Source organism: Ahaetulla prasina, chromosome 1 (genome assembly GCF_028640845.1).
Source record: "Ahaetulla prasina isolate Xishuangbanna chromosome 1, ASM2864084v1, whole genome shotgun sequence".
NCBI classification, from domain to species: domain Eukaryota; kingdom Metazoa; phylum Chordata; class Lepidosauria; order Squamata; family Colubridae; genus Ahaetulla; species Ahaetulla prasina.
The window spans coordinates 88371291-88389191 of NC_080539.1; the positions used below are offsets into that span (position 1 = coordinate 88371291).

The following is a 17901-nucleotide window of genomic DNA, read 5'->3' on the forward strand; positions in this document are numbered from 1 at the left end:
CTCAGGGCGGCTTACACTATGTCAAGCAATAGTCTTCATCCATTTGTATACTATATACAAAGTCAACTTATTGCCCCCCAACAATCTGGGTCCTCATTTTACCTACCTTATAAAGGATGGAAGGCTGAATCAACCTTGGGCCTGGTGGGACTTGAACCTGCAATATTGCAAGCAGTTGCTGTTAATAATAGGCTGCATTAGCCTGTTGCGCCACCAGAGGCCCCCTCTTTAGTTTTAGAAGTTTATCATGTACTACTGAGTAAAAGCTTTACAGAAGTCTATGTAGATTGCATCTATTGCTTTGCCCTGATCAAGATTTGTAGTCCATATGTTTTTGCGGTGAAGAAGTTGTAAGTTACATGATAATTTTTTTCTGAAACCAAATTGTTTATTAGAGAGTATGTTGTTTGTTTCTAGGTGGAGGTGTCTGCTGATAATCTGGCAAGGGCTAGTAATACAGGTTATGCTGCCTTGATGCAGCAGGGCAAGAGGTTATAGAAGCCAGACAGTATGAAGGAGAATTTTGAATATAAAATGTAAGTCAGCCCATGAGGAAAAGGTATATATGAATGGAGCACTCACAGCTTTCAGAGATGTTCTTCAGATTATTTGCATGATTTCAATATGCTCAGTATATGCTTCTTTTTTTTATTAATCTCTAGCAATCACAATTATTTGTCATATTATGTCATGTTTTTGAAAATCTCATGCATTTCATGTTAACTTTGACATTAAGTACAGTATCAGAGGAGAACAAAGCCATGGTCATAGCCACATGGCTGTTTGGATCCAACCACAGGAAGTCCATAAGATTTATCTTGGATTTTTAAAGCTTGCTTCTTTTCAAATGGCAAAACTGTTGCCATGTCCTTTCACCCCGATAGTTATGCAAGTATGAAAACTTCTAGCAGATCAGATCATTTTAAACGACACGTATTTTGAGGGTATTTTAACAAGTAAATAGTGAACATAATCCAACTTTGGCTTTATTTTTTGATCCAATTCAGTTTTGATTTTAACTAGATTATATAGTAATAATATTTATGTTGATTCATGAAGAGACATCAACACAATACATTTATTATACACACTCCCATCTTCTTGTGAGATGGGCAGCTATATAAAATTGATTAAAAAAACCCAAAATCCAATTTAAAGGCTCATGAAATATTTAGACTTGAAGATCTAAAAAAACAGTTGGCTGTCCAACACTGTGCTTTAAAGCTCTGTTGAAAGCATTAGAGAGATATGCCGAGAACTGTTCTGATAGTTTCAGGTTCCTTTCCTAAATATTTGTTTACTTCTTCTGATTCACTAAAAGGGGCCAGCCAGACCGATGTTTACAATAGAAGCCACGGATGTTCTGAGAGTCCTTTATTTTTGCTTGCTTGATTTATTTCTTTTTTTAAAAAGCAAAATATTACATTGCATAATCTATTGCAGGAAGGTATAGAAATAGTCAATATTAAAAGTAAGGAATGTTAAATTTATAAGGCTGAGAAGAAATAAAGGATTTGTCTCTGCTGCTTTGTTGTCCCTATGACAAACAACACCGGTTTTTGTATGAAATGACCAAGGGCACTGTTACTTGGGATTGTTGAATTGTTTTCAGATCAGTTAAATGCCCCCTATATCAACTACGAGGGATGCGGTGGCTCAGTGGCTAAGATGCTAAGCTTGTCGATAGACGGCAGGTCAGCGGTTCGAATCCCTAGTGGGGGATCCCTAGTAATGGGGTGAGCTCCCGTTATTTGTCTCAGTTTCTGCCAACCTAGCAGTTCGAAAGCACGTAAAAATGCAAGTAGAAAAATAGGGACCACCGGCATGACTAAACACCTTTGGCCTTTGGCATTTAGTCGTGCCGGCCACATGACCATGGAGACATCTTCGGACAGCGCTGGCTCTTTGAAACGGAGATGAGCACCGCCCCCTAGAGTCAGAAACGACTAGCACATATGTGCGAAGGGAACCTTATATCAACTACACCAGTTTTCTTCTACCTTAGCTCTCCCCAGTTCAAATCACTTTTGTTTTATTTTCTTATCTTTGGTATTAGAGGTTCATGCAGCCTGTGGCCTGGCTGATTTTCCATGGGTGAGAACTCCTGGCTCCTTTGCCTCTTCAGCCACTGTGGCATGCCAGTGTCCTTGCACAGAGCTCTGCAGCCAGTGATCTGTATTTTTTATTTACTTTTTTCATTGTTTAAAAGTCATAGGGTAAGAAGGAGGAGGAGATCAGAGGACTGGTTGATGGCCAGACATGATTTTTCCTTATTTCTTAGCTAGGGAGAGCATTGGTCTAATGTTGTGGTTTCATTCTTGCAGTGTCTGTAGTTAAAAATAATAATGAACTGTTACAAGACTGAGGGGTTGGGGAGTGTTGAAAGAGTGATAGAAGTGCCTATGAGAAACTCCACATTTATATGCTTGCAAAAAATATTGTCTGCAGGTAATTAACACAATAAAATAGGAATGGACTTGGAGAAGTTACCTTTCCTTGGAAGAGTTATTGATTACCAAAGGGTACAAGAACAGTTAGTTTCAGCCTGCAAGACCTTCCCAATTGGTTCCCTTTGACTTTTCTGAATCCTGCCACAATGGACCTTTGATCAAAATGTTTCCCATTATAGTAAATGGGGATCTTTTTTCAAACCTGATTTTACTTATGGAATAGTTTGGGAGATGGGCTAACCATTGGGGATATAAAAGATTAAAATCCCACAACAACAACAACAACACCCCAGTATTCTGTGCCACCTGAAATCCACTCATGGAAATTAGGTTTTTTGAAGCATATGTGCTCTTCTAGATGGGGGGAAAGTCACTTGTGTAAGAGAGAATGAATGGATATAAATGAGATGAAATGTCTGTATAATACTGTGTAAGGGATTGTACAACAGATTGGAGAAAGCTTACTATAGACATAGTCATATGGACAAACAGGAGGATAAATTCTCATGTTACAATTGGCGGCTGATTTCTTCTTTTGCTAGTATATGCTAGTACTATAACAGATGGAATACAACAAATGCAGAGAACTTATTAAATCCTGGCTGATGTTTTCCATCATTCATGTAACTAGAATAATTCTAGGAACTGTGGGGGGGAGGGGCAGGAAGAGAGAGGCTTGTTTTAATATATGAAAGGACCCACAGAATAAATTTTCATCTTTTCTCATTTCACTTTTCTCCTCATACTTCTACAGCTGTGATCTGCTGTCCTAGCAAACATACTTCTGCCTTAGGACTAACACACTACCATTATTTAAATTTATTATTTTGTCATGGGATAAAACAACCACTTTGAACTGGCAGGTTTCAAACTGAACCACAACACTGACATTTCCTAAGCCTACTCCTGAAACATTTGAATAAATAATAACGAGAATGTCCTTGAACATATGCCAGCAATGTGTCTGTTGCTACCAATGAAAGAGTCTCAAAACAGTTCTCTCTCTTATACAGAGAAGCACTGTATGTTTAATAGACAAGGTATATTAAAGTTATAAGTGTTGTGTGTTCTGTATATTGATGTTGTGAGCATTTTGATAAGAACGAACATTTTTTAAAAAATATTCACCTGTTCTATAGATTTTTGTCTACATTTTTTATAAATGAACAATTTGAAAGCACATCGCCCAATGTGCACTTATGCGTAGATCTTTTCTCATTCGTTTTGATCTATATATAATTTTCTTCTTGAAAAGATTCATCACAGATGTGAAAAAGTATGATCTCTTGAAGAATAGTTGCATTTTTGTAGTTCTTATTAGTTCTGAAGTTTTACATATTCCATACTGGTATCTAATTCTTTTATTGGAGTGTGGGTTTTTTAACTGTTGTAAATTGCTCAAGTCACTTAGGTGAGATGGGCAGTTCTATAAATATAAATAAATAAATATTAAATAAAAATATTGGTCTTGTGTCTGCCAAACTCTTTCTTCCTGTAAAATTTTGACTGTAGAAACTCTGCACTCCTTTGTGTGATATTTTAAAAGATTTTAGAACAAAAAAGATATAATATAGTATTTCCACACTGAAGGACTTGCAAAACCATCACAATTTTGTTTGGCCCAATGAAAACTGTTTAATTGAGTTAATTAAATGTGTCAAATCAAAAAAAATGGCAAAAGACAAAAGTACTGTCCTTTGAATTATTAACAGACAAAAATATTACTGTCCCTGAAAGACAAGTGAGGAAGATCTGGAAGAAATGGGTTGATTATATGTTTTATATCTATTATAAAAGACTAGGTATTTGGATTTATACTGGATTTTGACGAGGATGGACTAAATTTGAATAGCTACTGTAATTCTTGGTATTGAAATTTTATAATGAGTTGTATTGTATTTTGAATAGAATAATTTTGAAAGAGTTTATGTAAGAAAGACCTGGGGGGGAAATTATATGGTTATAGAAGCTATAAGGGAGATATTCTTTGAATTGGATTGGATTTTTATGTTTTAGTTGGTTTTAAATACTTTAGGATTAATTTGTTTTATTGATTTACATATTTTGTTATTCTTAATTGTTAATTTTTTTATTTTTCATTTTTTTTTCTTGAAGGATTTTGGTTGTGTTAGGAGGAAGTCAGAGCTAGAGAGGGAAAATTGGTATAATAGTTTTGGGGGAAAATCTTCTTAGCATATGTTTGTTTTATTTTTATCTATACCTTGTGCTTCATCCGGGAAGTCAGGGGGGAGGGGGGAGGGATTAGTGAAGGGAGGGGGGTTGGGGGGGAAAGGGGGTAAAAAAATTTTTTGTAAAACGTTTTGAATTAAAAAAAATGTGTCAGCATATACATACTTTGAACGCTAACAACAATTCAGTTGAAGGTTAAATATGTGAATGCTGTCAATTAATGGTAGAAGGAATCAGGCATATCCTTTTTATACAGTAAGCCAGGCTACTTAAAATATTACTAGTTTATTTCTTTTTTTTTCTCCCTAAAATAATAAGTCTAATTTTATGGATGATGTTACTGTCCAATGAATGAATCACCAAAGTTAATCAACCATAAATTCAAGATAATTCAAAATCATAGAAACAGCTACAGTCAGTAACCTCTCTCCTTCAAGACATCTTCAAACAGTAATTATAAATTCCCCTAAAATAATGCTAATCATTATTTGGACACACTTCAAAAATAATGTGAAAGAAATGATTCAGACTCATGCAAGCGCAAGCAAAGCATCGCTCTGCTAATTATGAAAGCAGCCCATCTTCTACATGAATACATGTAAAAAACATGTATTAAAATTTACATTTTATATATATTTATATATTTTATATATATTTATATATTTACATGTACATGTAAAAAACACTACACTACTAACCAGAGCATATAAAACATTTGCTAGACCAATTCTTGAATACAGCTCGACTGTCTGGAACCCATACCACATTTCTGACATCAATACAATTGAATGTGTCCAGAAATATTTTACAAGAAGAGTTCTCCACCCCTCTGAATACAACAAAATACCGTATGCCACCAGACTTGAAATCCTGGACTTAGAAAATTTAGAACTATGCTACCTTCTACATGACCTGAGTTTAACTCATAAAATCATCTATTACAATGTCCTTCCTGTCAAAAACTACTTCAGCTTCAATTGCAACAATAGACGAGCACATAATAGATTTAAGCTTAATGTTAACCGCTCCAATTTTGATTGCAGAAAATATGACTTCAGCAACAGAGTTAATGCTTGGAATAAACTACCTGACTCTGTGGTCTCTTCCCAAAATCCCCAAAGCTTCAACCAAAAACTGTCTACTATTAACCTCACCCCATTTCTATGAGGTCTGTAAGGGGCATGCATAAGAGCACAAGCGTGCCTACCGTTCCTGTCCTATTGTTTCCTTTCGTTATATCCAATTAATATAGTTATTACATACTCATATATATGCTTATATATTGTATAGTTATTACATGCTTATGCTTATATATATTGTGTGACATAAATAAATAAATAAATAAATAAATAAATAAATAAATAAAATGAAAAGTCACTTTGCTGTTTCAAGAGGTTTCACAAAAAGTAATGGAACTCTTAAGCAGCTGCAATGTTTTTCAGCCTTGAACAGAGCCCTAAAAACTCAATCTGCTTTATTGAATTGCTTATATAAGGTCTAAAGCATGCACAGTCCTCCTGGCACCTCAGAGTTAATTATGTTTGTGTAGTTGGGCACTTGCTAATATGACATTTTGATCAGATAGAAAAAACAACAAAAGTGTACAGTTTCCATTAGCAAGCTAGTCCAGAATGCAGTATTGCATGCAGTTCTAGGCACCTGGAATCACACCACTGTTATGTACTACCTTTAAAGCCCTTGGGTTGTTTTCAATCCTGCCTCTCCCTGAGGGCATCTGCCCATCTCACCAGGCTAGATATGTGGGCATACTCTTCCTTCCCTTAAAAGTTATTTGATGAGACTTCGATTAGATTTTAGGACAAAAGTAGTGGTCTTTTCATTTACATTCTAATTTAATCAATAAAATAGAATTAATGGAGTCTTGCATTTGATAATTGTTGCATTTCAACAGTGAAAAAAGTAAGGTTCTACATTTAGGCCAAAAAAAACAAAATGCACCAGTACCGTATATGTGGTACCTTGCTCAATACTAGTACCTGTGAGAGGGATCTTGGAGTCCTAGTGGATAACCATTTAGATATGAGCCAGCAGTGTGCAGCAGCTGTTAAAAAAGCCAACACAGTTCTGGGCTGCATAAACAGAGGGATAGAATCAAGATCACGTGAAGTGTTAGTGCCACTTTATAATGCCTTGGTAAGGCCACACTTGGAATATTGCATCCAGTTTTGGTCGCCACGATGTAAAAAAGATGTTGAGACTCTAGAAAGAGTGCAGAGAAGAGCAACAAAGATGATTAGGGGACTGGAGGATAAAACATATGAAGAACGGTTGCAGGAACTGGGTATGTCTAGTTTAACAAAAGGAAGGACTAGGGGAGACATGATAGCTGTGTTCCAATATCTTAGGGGCTGCCACAAAGAAGAGGGAGTCAGGCTGTTCACCAAAGCACCTGAGGGTAGAACAAGAAGCAATGGGTGGAAACTGATCAAAGAAAGAAGCAACTTAGAACTAAGGAGAAATTTCCTGACAGTTAGAACAATTAATAAGTGGAACGACTTGCCTTCAGAAGTTGTGAATGCTCCAACACTGGAAATTTTTAAGAAAATGTTGGATAACCATCTGACTGAGATGGTGTAGCGTTTCCTGCCTGGGCAGGGGGTTGGACTAGAAGGCCTCCAAGGTCCCTTCCAACTCTGATGTTATGTTATGTTATGTTATAATTCTCCCCCTTTTTTTGTCACATTATAAATTACAGCTTTGGAAGGACACATTGAGGCTGCACTCAGAGTTTTTAGTGGCTCTGGAGTGCAGGTGTGTCTACTTCTAGCTTCACCAGTGAGAATGCAAAACTGCCATTTTGTTGTTATGAGTCTCCTGGCTTCTCTTCATTGTCAGAATCAGGAAATGATTTCCTTTTCTGTCTCTGGTTGCTATTGTTAACAGTTTCCCATGATCTGTTCATTAATATAGATTGCTGTTTAATTTTAGCATAGAATATCTATGCATAGCTTTTCTTTCAATTGCACAGATGAGGCTTCCTTTCTTTTTGAATTTTCTCTGTTCTCCGTTTCTCCCTTAGATAATTGATAAGAGCAAAAGAGACCCTTCAGAAGAAATTGAGATTCTTCTGAGATATGGACAGCACCCAAACATCATTACACTCAAAGATGTGAGTAGTTGTTCAGATCACACACTTCTTGTACATATCTCCTTGTCAGTAAGTGATCTATAAGAAATGTTGTTTAGGGAAACCTATATGAAGCCCATTCCAACAATCTTGTGCAAATCTGGTGTATTAATAAATTTGCAATAACCTTTGCATTTGTTTAATTGCAATTATGCTGAATCCTAAAATTGGATCAGAATGTAAAGAAGTAACTTCAAAGACCTTGTCGATAAATTTTCTTATCTAGGCAGTAACTTTGTTTATGTATAGTGCCCTTACACAAAGGTTTTCCATTTTACAAAATGGTAAGGATCACTCTAATAAGCAAATGTGACCATATATATATATATTTGTAGGTTTTACACATGTATGTATGTATGTATGTATGTATGTATGTATGTATGTATGTAAATATATATATAGCCATTCTTTTTGGGAGCTTCATGCTTTTTTTTTTTAGACACATATTTTTTTCAGACAAGTGATGCAAATAAAATGGTATAAGTCTCTCCTCTTTCTAATTATTTTTGGAAGTATGAGAGTTGAATAAAAGTAATGTCTTCAATGTTATAAGTTGCCTACAACAGGGGGCAGAAGCTCTGCTACTCGAAGTTCTGATATATTCTTTATCATCTAGTGATTCATTTGGAAGTTATTGTGAGAATAGGTTGTGTTGCTATTATTTCTCAAATGGAAATCTGCAATGAGTACTTACCAGTGTGCTTTAAACAATGCACTGGTTGAAATTTCTGACTGCCAAGGAGTCCCTCCAGTTGAAATTGACCTTCAAACGCAGGTGATGATTGCGATGATGTAAGTGGTGTGCATTGCTAGGTCAAAAAAGGTAAAAATATTGAACCAGAAGAGATATGACCTGAGATATCAACCAATGAGTTGAATGTTAGAAAAGTTGATGAACTGATTAAAGGCATTTGGGTCACCCAAAGAGAAGCTGCTCAAGCTTGGCATATCTAAGAAACGTTTGAGTCACATTAATGATCTTCAGTATCAGAAGATTTGTGCAAAATGGTTTCTTCATATGCTGACTGCAGAGAAAGCTTCAAGTTTTAAACTTTACCACCAGTTGTCATGCTGTGAAATAAAAGTGGCCAATGAAACATGTGCTCCTCATTACCAAGAAATGAAGCCTCAGTCCATGAAATATCACAAAGCTTCACCTGTGGGGGGAGGGGGCGGAATTAAACCTCAGGCTTTGGCAGGAAAACTTGTGGTTATGGTTTTGGGTTATACAGAAGGTATTATTCAGAAGGATGTCCTTGAACTTGATACCAGTATCAAATCAGAGCAATACACCACAACACTCAAAACTTTGAAACAGCCGTTGAAACAGCGTACAGAATCACAAGAAAGAGATTTTATTGCAATATGACAATATCATGTCATGAGCCACCTGAGGGGCAACTGTGAAATTAGATTTCACTGTATTACCCTATTCACTATGTAATCCAGACTTGGCATCATCGGACTTCCACATTTCTCCCTAACTGAAGCAATATCTACAGGGACATTGTTGTAATCAGATGAAAATGTGGAAAGGACCTTCAGGACTTGGTTGAAGGGATAAAATATGGAGTTCTTTCATGACAGCTTCAAGAAGCTTGTGCAACATCGACAGAGGTGTGTAGCAAACAGTGGTAGTTACATGGAGAAGAAAATGCAGGTAACAGAACAGCTCATTTCAAGGATTATTTACATGTTTCACTTATTAAATTATCCCTATTTCAGAATTATGGAAGAGGAGACATAACTTTTCATTCAACTTTCATACAATAAAATGATCAAATACATAGGTAAATAAACACTTGATGATGACACCAAGTTCACATTTTCTATAGAGAGCTTCACATCTTCAAGGCTACCCTGCAATATGTAATTTTTCCTGACCTCCCTATATTCATACAGTATGTCAACAGCATCAAGTAATGATTTCAATTCAATTCAATTTATTACAGTCATAAACCAGAGACCAGAACCAATAAAAACACTCAATTAAAAATTCTAGAATAATAAATAACAGATAAAATATATGATAAAATCCAGTCAATTATACATGGTCTAACTATACTAAAATTACAATCCATAAACTGTGTGGCCCTTAGTCAGTTTATTACTAAAAGGGAAAGGAAGTAATGATTATTGATCCTTGTTTATTTAAAAACCAGGACCAGGGAGCTGGGTTGGGATGCACATGGCTAGGCTCATCTACTTCAACTCATACTTCACAATCAGAAGTATGCAGTCAGGGCAGGCATGTTCGTGCCATCTGGTGATTGGGACTTCAATTTCCATTATCCCCGAACGGTATGATCAAGGATAAGAATTGACAGAGTTGTTCAAGCATCTGAAAAAGACCAAGTTGCCTATTCCTGATTACATTTTATTTTATTTATTTATTTATTTATTTATTTATTTATTTATTTATTTATTTATTTATTTATTTATTTATTTATTTATTTATTTATTTGTCACACAGTATATATATATATATATATATATATATATATATATATATATATATATTTATATTTATATGTATAAATATACAAGTTTATAAATACAAGTTTATATTTATATGTATTTAACCTCAAGCGTACAGCAAACCATTCACAAAAATAATATTTGTTATGGAATTTGTTTTATATTTCTTTCTATATTCTACATATTTCCATTTTACTTCTAGAATGATAAGCAAATGTGAAAAAATGCAGGTCAATAAAATGTTAAAGTTAATTAAAATGTAGGTAACTTGAGCTAATGTAACCACCTGCATTAAGAACTATGGACATTCGATTTCCCATCAAGCAAGGCCTGTTTGATTCCTGGAAATCAGGAATCAGGGAAGGAACAAGTGTGGGTGACGGGGGGTTGTAAAAATTTGTATTTGCACAATAAAGGTGGTCCTCAATTTGTGACCATAATTGATCCCAAAACTTCTGTTGATAAGCAAGCAGTTGTTAAGTGAGTTTTGCCCCTTTTTATTACCTTTCTTGCCACAGATGTTGAATGAATCACTGCAATTAAGTTAGTAACACAGTTGCTAAGTGAATCTGGCTTCCCCATTGATTTCGCTTGACAGAAGCTTGCAAAAAGTGATTACATGATCCCAGGATGCTGCAACCATCATAAATACATGCCAGTTGCCCAGAGTACAAATTTTGATCACATGACCATGCCGATGTTGCAGTGGTCAAGAGTGCGAAAAAGAACAGTGTGAAAAATGGTCTTAAGTCACTTTTTTCAGTACTGTTGTAACTTTGAACTATATGAATGGTTGTAGGTCAAGGACTACCTGTATGAAGTTATAGTGCATTTAAGATTTACGGAGCAAATATTTGATGACTTTTCTGTACACATGTATAGGTCTATGATGATGGAAAATTTGTATACCTTGTGATGGAACTGATGCGAGGAGGAGAACTCTTAGATCGAATTCTTCGACAGAAATGCTTCTCTGAGCGAGAAGCTAGTGCCGTTCTCTGTACCATTGGTAAAACTGTGGACTATCTGCATTCCCAGGGTGTGAGTATGACAGTTCTTCTGTATCCAATCAACTTTCTAAATATTTTACCTCATGTCATTAAAATATTGAATTGGGGAAGGTATGAGCTATGGTGGCACAGTGGTTAGAGTGCAGTACTGCAGTCTACTTCCGCTGACTGCCGGCTGCCTGCAATTTGGCAGTTCAAATCTCATCAGGCTCAAAGTTGACTCAGCCTTCCATCTTTTCAAATGAGGACCCAAATTGTTGGGGGCAAGATGCTGACTTTGTAAAACTGCTTACAGAGGGCTGTAAAGCACTGTGAAGCAGTATATAAGCCTAAGTGCTATCGCTATTATCATCTTCCCCACAGACACAAAATCCACAATGAAAATGAATGTGGAGCGTGATTCATTTACTAGTGAAAAATGGAAGACACTAAGATAGAACAGAATGGCATAGAATAGGAATATGATCTCTTATAATAAAGATCAAATGCCTGCAGCGCATCCTTCAAACAGAAGATTTAATTGTTATTACCTTTCTAGTTGCAGTATGAGCCAAATTACTGGCAAGTTACAGCTTCTCAATTATCAACTGCTCCCAGTCAGATTTGCTGCATGTAATTTACTGGAAACGATTAATATTTCAGGATAGATATAAATATAAAATCCATTTAGTTCCTCTGGTTTATTACTAAAATGCATCCTCTTCTCTGTTGCTGTGTGATAATGTCAATATTTATCAAGGCATGGAACTAAATGTCCAGAACAGTGGAGAAATGTAAAATTTGTTACTACCGGTTCTGTGGGTGTGGCTTGGTGGGGGAGGGTAATGTGACTGGGTGGGCATGGCCAACTTTTTTTTTTTTAACTTTTAAAAACATTTTTTTACCACCTCTTCAGCTGAAGAGGTTGTAGAAAAAATGCTTTTGAAGGGTTCTGATGATCCCAGCTGAGTTGTCTGATTGTCAGAACCTTTTAAAAGCATTTTTTTTTTAAAAAATGCTTTTAAAGGGTTCTAATGATCCCAGCTGAGTTGCCTGATTGTAAGATCGTAAGGGTTCTGATGATCCCAGCTGTGCCACGCGATCATCAGAGCCTTTTTTTTTTAACTTTTAAAAGCATTTTTTTTAGCCAAAATTGCAAGGCTCAGCTGGGCGAGGGGGGGGATTTTTGCTACCGGTTCTCTGAACCACCCGCTGCCATCGCTGCCGGATCAGGCTATCTGGTCCAAACCGGGAGCATTTCACCCCTGGTCCAGAAGACATTTCTGGAATTAACTAATAATTTTCAAAGAATTGCCATTGTGGACAAATCATTTACTATTACAGCAATTTGGGTTTAGATAACACGCAGTGTTTAAACTTTATTTTCAGGTTGTTCATCGAGATCTAAAGCCTAGTAATATTTTGTACGTGGATGAATCGGGGAACCCAGAGTCTATCAGAATGTGTGATTTTGGATTTGCCAAACAACTGAGAGCTGAGAATGGTCTACTAATGACACCATGTTACACAGCCAATTTTGTAGCACCTGAGGTATGGAGATTTAAAAAGTCCATATGATAGTCACTATTTCCATAATGGACAATATTCAGGAGTTGCCTTTGATATTTATACAATCAGTTTCTGGAGAGTGATTTCAAGAACATTAGATTTGAAGATAGGTGGCAGCCCCTGACCAATTTTTCTGAGCTCAGAAGGTAAGTGAGTTAAGGTTTGGCTGCTACTTTGATTGGAAACCACTAGGAAATATGAGGCCTGAATTGGAAAACTGAAAAAAAAAATCCCAGAATAATACAATAAGAAATATTTCTATACTGTGGTAAAATAATTTCCTGGACAGGTCCAGGAAATTGCAAGGAATCAATCTCAATTTGAAGGTGCGTCAACTGTCCCACTAGGTTAGACAGCAACAGAAACTCCTGGGACATTTTTTTTTTACCTAGAGTATAACTTTAAGATTCCATATGGGAGAAATGGAAGAAATGGATTGACTATATTCAAAATAGATATCAGACTAAGAGATATCAGACTGCCTTTGAATGAAGGATGTAATTTTCGACTTTAAAGGAGGAAGTCAGGATATGTGAAAAAGAAGGATTATAATTGTGTTAGACTTTAAAAATTTAATGTATGAATGTTAGTTTTTTGAACTATACCTTGTGTTTGCTCCGGGAAGTCTGGGGGAGAGGGGTTTTTTTGAGGGAGGGGGAGGGAGGGGGGAGGGGGGGGAGAAAAATTTGTTTTTGTAAAACTTTTAAAATTAAAAGAAAAAAAGATTCCATATGGGTACAGAAGTATAAAAGCCAGTTCTAACTATTTCGTGCATTAACAGCGTAGGAAAACTTTCCCTTCCCCCCCCCCGGACCTCCCATTGTTCATTGTCCACTAATCATTTGCACTTACTTTGTTTTGGACCGGTCTGTCTGCCTTGGATGTTCCCCAGCTGGTGACCTTGAGGTGTTTGGTCTGTCTCAGGCTTCCAGTTGGCACACTTGCATTTCAAATTTCCCTCCAAAACCTCCCTTACATTCCAAGGCCTGCCTTACTGTTATCTGGTTGCAAGTGGGCCTGAGTAGCGAGTCAACCGTGACAAGATTTTACTTTTTTTTAATCACATTGTTCTAGTAGTTGGAAATCTCTACAAAGGAAAAACAACACTAAAAACAAAACACAAGGGGGAAATCCATCCCCTTAATCCCTCATATGTGTAGATAATTTTTACTTTGTTCAGTTCAGTCTCATTCGTTCTACCATAGTTTCAGAAACAGCAACTTCTTATTTATTTATTTATTTATTTATTTGTTTTTGTAAAACTTTTAAAATTAAAAAAAAAAAGATTCCATATGGGTACAGAAGTATAAAAGCCAGTTCTAACTATTTCGTACATTAACAGCGTAGGAAAACTTTCCCTTCCCCCCGCCCCGGACCTCCCATTGTTCATTGTCCACTAATCATTTGCACTTACTTTGTTTTGGGACCGGTCTGTCTGCCTTGGATGTTCCCCAGCTGGTGACCTTGAGGTGTTTGGTCTGTCTCAGGCTTCCAGTTGGCACACTTGCATTTCAAATTTCCCTCCAAAACCTCCCTTACATTCCAAGGCCTGCCTTACTGTTATCTGGTTGCAAGTGGGCCTGCGTAGCGAGTCAACCGTGACAAGATTTTACTTTTTTTTAATCACATTGTTCTAGTAGTTGGAAATCTCTACAAAGGAAAAACAACACTAAAAACAAAACACAAGGGGGAAATCCATCCCCTTAATCCCTCATATGTGTAGATAATTTTTACTTTGTTCAGTTCAGTCTCATTCGTTCTACCATAGTTTCAGAAACAGTAACTTCTTATTTATTTATTTATTTATTTATTTATTTATTTATTTATTTATTTTGTCACAACAATATATGTAGGTATCATACAAAAAGATTATATAATATATAAACACATATATGAGTAAATATATGGAGGTATAAGCATATATGTATATAGGAAGAAGAAAAGAAAAACAATAGGACAGGAACGGTAGGCATGTTTGTGCACTTATGCACGCCCCTTATGGTCCTCTTAGGAATGGGGTGAGGTCAATAGTAGAGAGTTTTTGGTTAAAGCTTTTAGGATTATGGGAAGAGACCACAGAGTCAGGTAAAGTATTCCAAGCACTGATGATTCTGTTACAGAAGTCATATTTTCTGCAATCTAGATTAAAGCGGTTGACATTAAGTTTAAATCTATTGGTTGCTATAGTATTATTGCAATTAAAGCTGAAGTAGTCTTTAACAGGAAGGACATTACAATAGATGATTCTGTGAGTTAAACTCAGGTCTTGTCGAAGGCGACGAAGTTCCAAGTTTTCTAAGCCTAGGATTTCGAGTCTGGTGGGATAAGGTATTTTGTTGTTTTCAGAGGAATGGAGAACTCTTCTTGTAAAATATTTCTGGACACGTTCAATTGTATTGATGTCAGAGATGTGGTGAGGGTTCCAAACAGGCGAGTTGTATTCTAGAATTGGTCTAGCAAATGTTTTATATGCTCTGGTTAGTAGTGTGGTGTTTTTGGAAAAGAAGCTACGCAAGATTAGGTTTACAGCTCTTAGAGCTTTTTTTGCTATGTAGTTGCAGTGGGCTTTGGCACTTAGATCATTTGACATGAAAACTCCAAGGTCTTTACTTCTCATTACTCATTACTTTACTTCTCATTACTCATTACTTCTCATTACTGAATTCAAAGCTCAGATTATTTTTCAAAACCAGGTTTGGATCTAACCTTTTTTCTTCTTCAGAATGTTGTTGAAGGGAAACAGCAGATTAGCTCCAGATGTTCTTGAATTACATATTTATTATTGATCCTTTTCTGAGTGTCTTCAGAATGTATTTGGAATGCTGAAGACATTCATATTCCAGGTGAACTATTTCCACCTAGAGGTGGTCATTTCTTTGCTGGTCCTAAATGGGCCTCTTTGTGGATTTTGGTGTTACAGTTCATACCATTCTTTATGGCCATGTTATCTTTATGGTTTTATTTTTTAATTAAGAGGATGGCATGTAGACAGATATGTTCAGTCTCATGGGACTGATATATGATACAGATAGTTCTCAAGTTATTGCCATAATAGAACTGCCCACCTTGGTCATAAGCCATGCCAGTCATAAAATGGGACTCCTGCATGATTGACCTGATTTTACAACCTGTTTTGCAGCAGTCGTTAAGAGAATCAATGCTTTGCTATGGATTGGTTTTGCTGAAAAACAGAAGCAACCGCTGCTTTTAGCAAAAGTACCATAAAACATGGTCATGTGATTGCAGGATGCAGCAAACTGATATGATTAAACATCAATTGCCAAGGGCCCAACACACATTTATGTGACTGGGGGATGGGGGGAATAAGCCATCAGAACTTCAGAACCAGGTTGCAAGGACCAAAGAAGGTCCATTGTAACTTTGAACAGTTGCTAGGCAACTGGTTATAGGTTGAGGACTAACTTTATTCCATTTGTACCTAGTAAACATGTCTTCGTAATCCAGTATAAATGTTCATAGATTATCCAACTGAATGAAATTTCAGGGGAGAAGGCAGTTACCAGATAAACTGCTTCCTTTCCCTTTTCCTTTAAAACATACATTTTGAACCTCATTTGCTGTTAATACTTAATGTTATTTTACTTATCTCCAATTTTTTCAGTCCAAACTTCAATATATTGTTTTGCAATATTAAATACTCTCTCAATTATACAAGTTATTTAAAAGGCAACTGAAATTGCATGCTTGTTTCCATACCATCTTTTTAAATGTTTGGTTTTGAACCTTTAATTATAACGGGTGGTAGTTATACCAGTTATATATTTGATAGGAATGAGAGAACAGAACATTATAAAGATATCTAGAGAACTGACCTGCCATCTAGTGGAAGCATCTTGGCAGAAAAAAATAGTCTCATATTTCATGAACTCTGATCATTGTCAGCAGGTACATTTAATCACATACCGGTAATAACTTTTATTTTCTCCAATTGTTGCTGAAGTCTGGGTGAAAATTGTTTGTTCTCTTCAGCAATAAATTCATGAAGCTATATTTTATTTACAAAATCTCATTAGATAGCTCTGAAAAGTACTAGATTAAAAACTAACATAGAGAAATAATCTTCATAAAAGCCCAAATCTTGTTATTGTCTTAATAATTTCTAAAATATAATTGAGTATTCCTATCCCACATGCTAATTCTAAGGAGTAACATGTGGGATTTTGCATACCTGTAGCACTTCCAAAAAATGTAAATGGATTTCTGGTCAAAAGACTAAAAGAGGCAGTAATGAGCAAAATCTAAGAAGTGCAGTTCAATTTTATGCCAGACAGGGAATTTGCAGATCCGAATTTTCTTCTTCAGATTATCTCTGAAAAATGTGTAAATGTGAGGTGAAATGGTATATTGCCCAAGTTTTGGATTTAGGGAATGGTATGATCTACTGAATGACTTTGAATTACTGAATATTTTACACAATAATGGAGTTGAAATTACCATCTGAATATAATGTATGATAGAAATAAAGTTTGGATGAATAGAATGTATAGCACAGGGTTTAACACTGAATAGAGAAGAGGAATGTATGGTTTCCCCTCATTTTAATGCATTTAAGGGTTGGATTAATAAGTTAAAAAATATGTGTGTGAAGTTAAAGGTGTGTTGCGTTGGTCAAGGATGTGAGTGTAGGTGCACTTTTGTATGCAGCTGATTCCATATTATTTGTTGAGAACCTCAGCCGAAATTTTAGATTGCCTAAAGCAAACAAATACAAATAAAACAAATACAAGACCTGAAGATTTGTGTCTCAAATATTAAGGAAGTTGTATCTGACAGAGAAAATGGTAACTGAAATTACAGTATACTGTATATATATTGTATAAATGATGAAAAATTAGAGCAAGTACATGAATATTTGTGCATTATGGCAGAATATTTATTAAAGATAAGAAAATGGATAGAGGAATTTTAAGACATGAACATTTGGTAAATAACTAGCGCTTGTATGTGGTCTGGGGAATAAAGTTGAAAGCAACAAAAATGGCTGTATATAAACACATTTTTACCCTATTTGTTATATAGAGATGAGACTTTGCTCTATCAAAAGCATTAAAGTAAA

At 35.8% G+C, this 17901-nt stretch overlaps 1 protein-coding gene across 1 annotated transcript in view; it reads left to right on the forward strand.

Annotated features, from left to right (window-relative positions):
* Window positions 1-17901, forward strand: part of RPS6KA2 (ribosomal protein S6 kinase A2) — a 170299-nt gene that overhangs the window by 143035 nt on the left and 9363 nt on the right. Inside the window, exons 15-17 of the mRNA XM_058167946.1 lie at window positions 7681-7770; window positions 11149-11307; window positions 12645-12806. Of these exons, the coding sequence (XP_058023929.1) occupies window positions 7681-7770; window positions 11149-11307; window positions 12645-12806 (411 nt within the window). The remainder of the gene's footprint in view (window positions 1-7680; window positions 7771-11148; window positions 11308-12644; window positions 12807-17901) is intronic.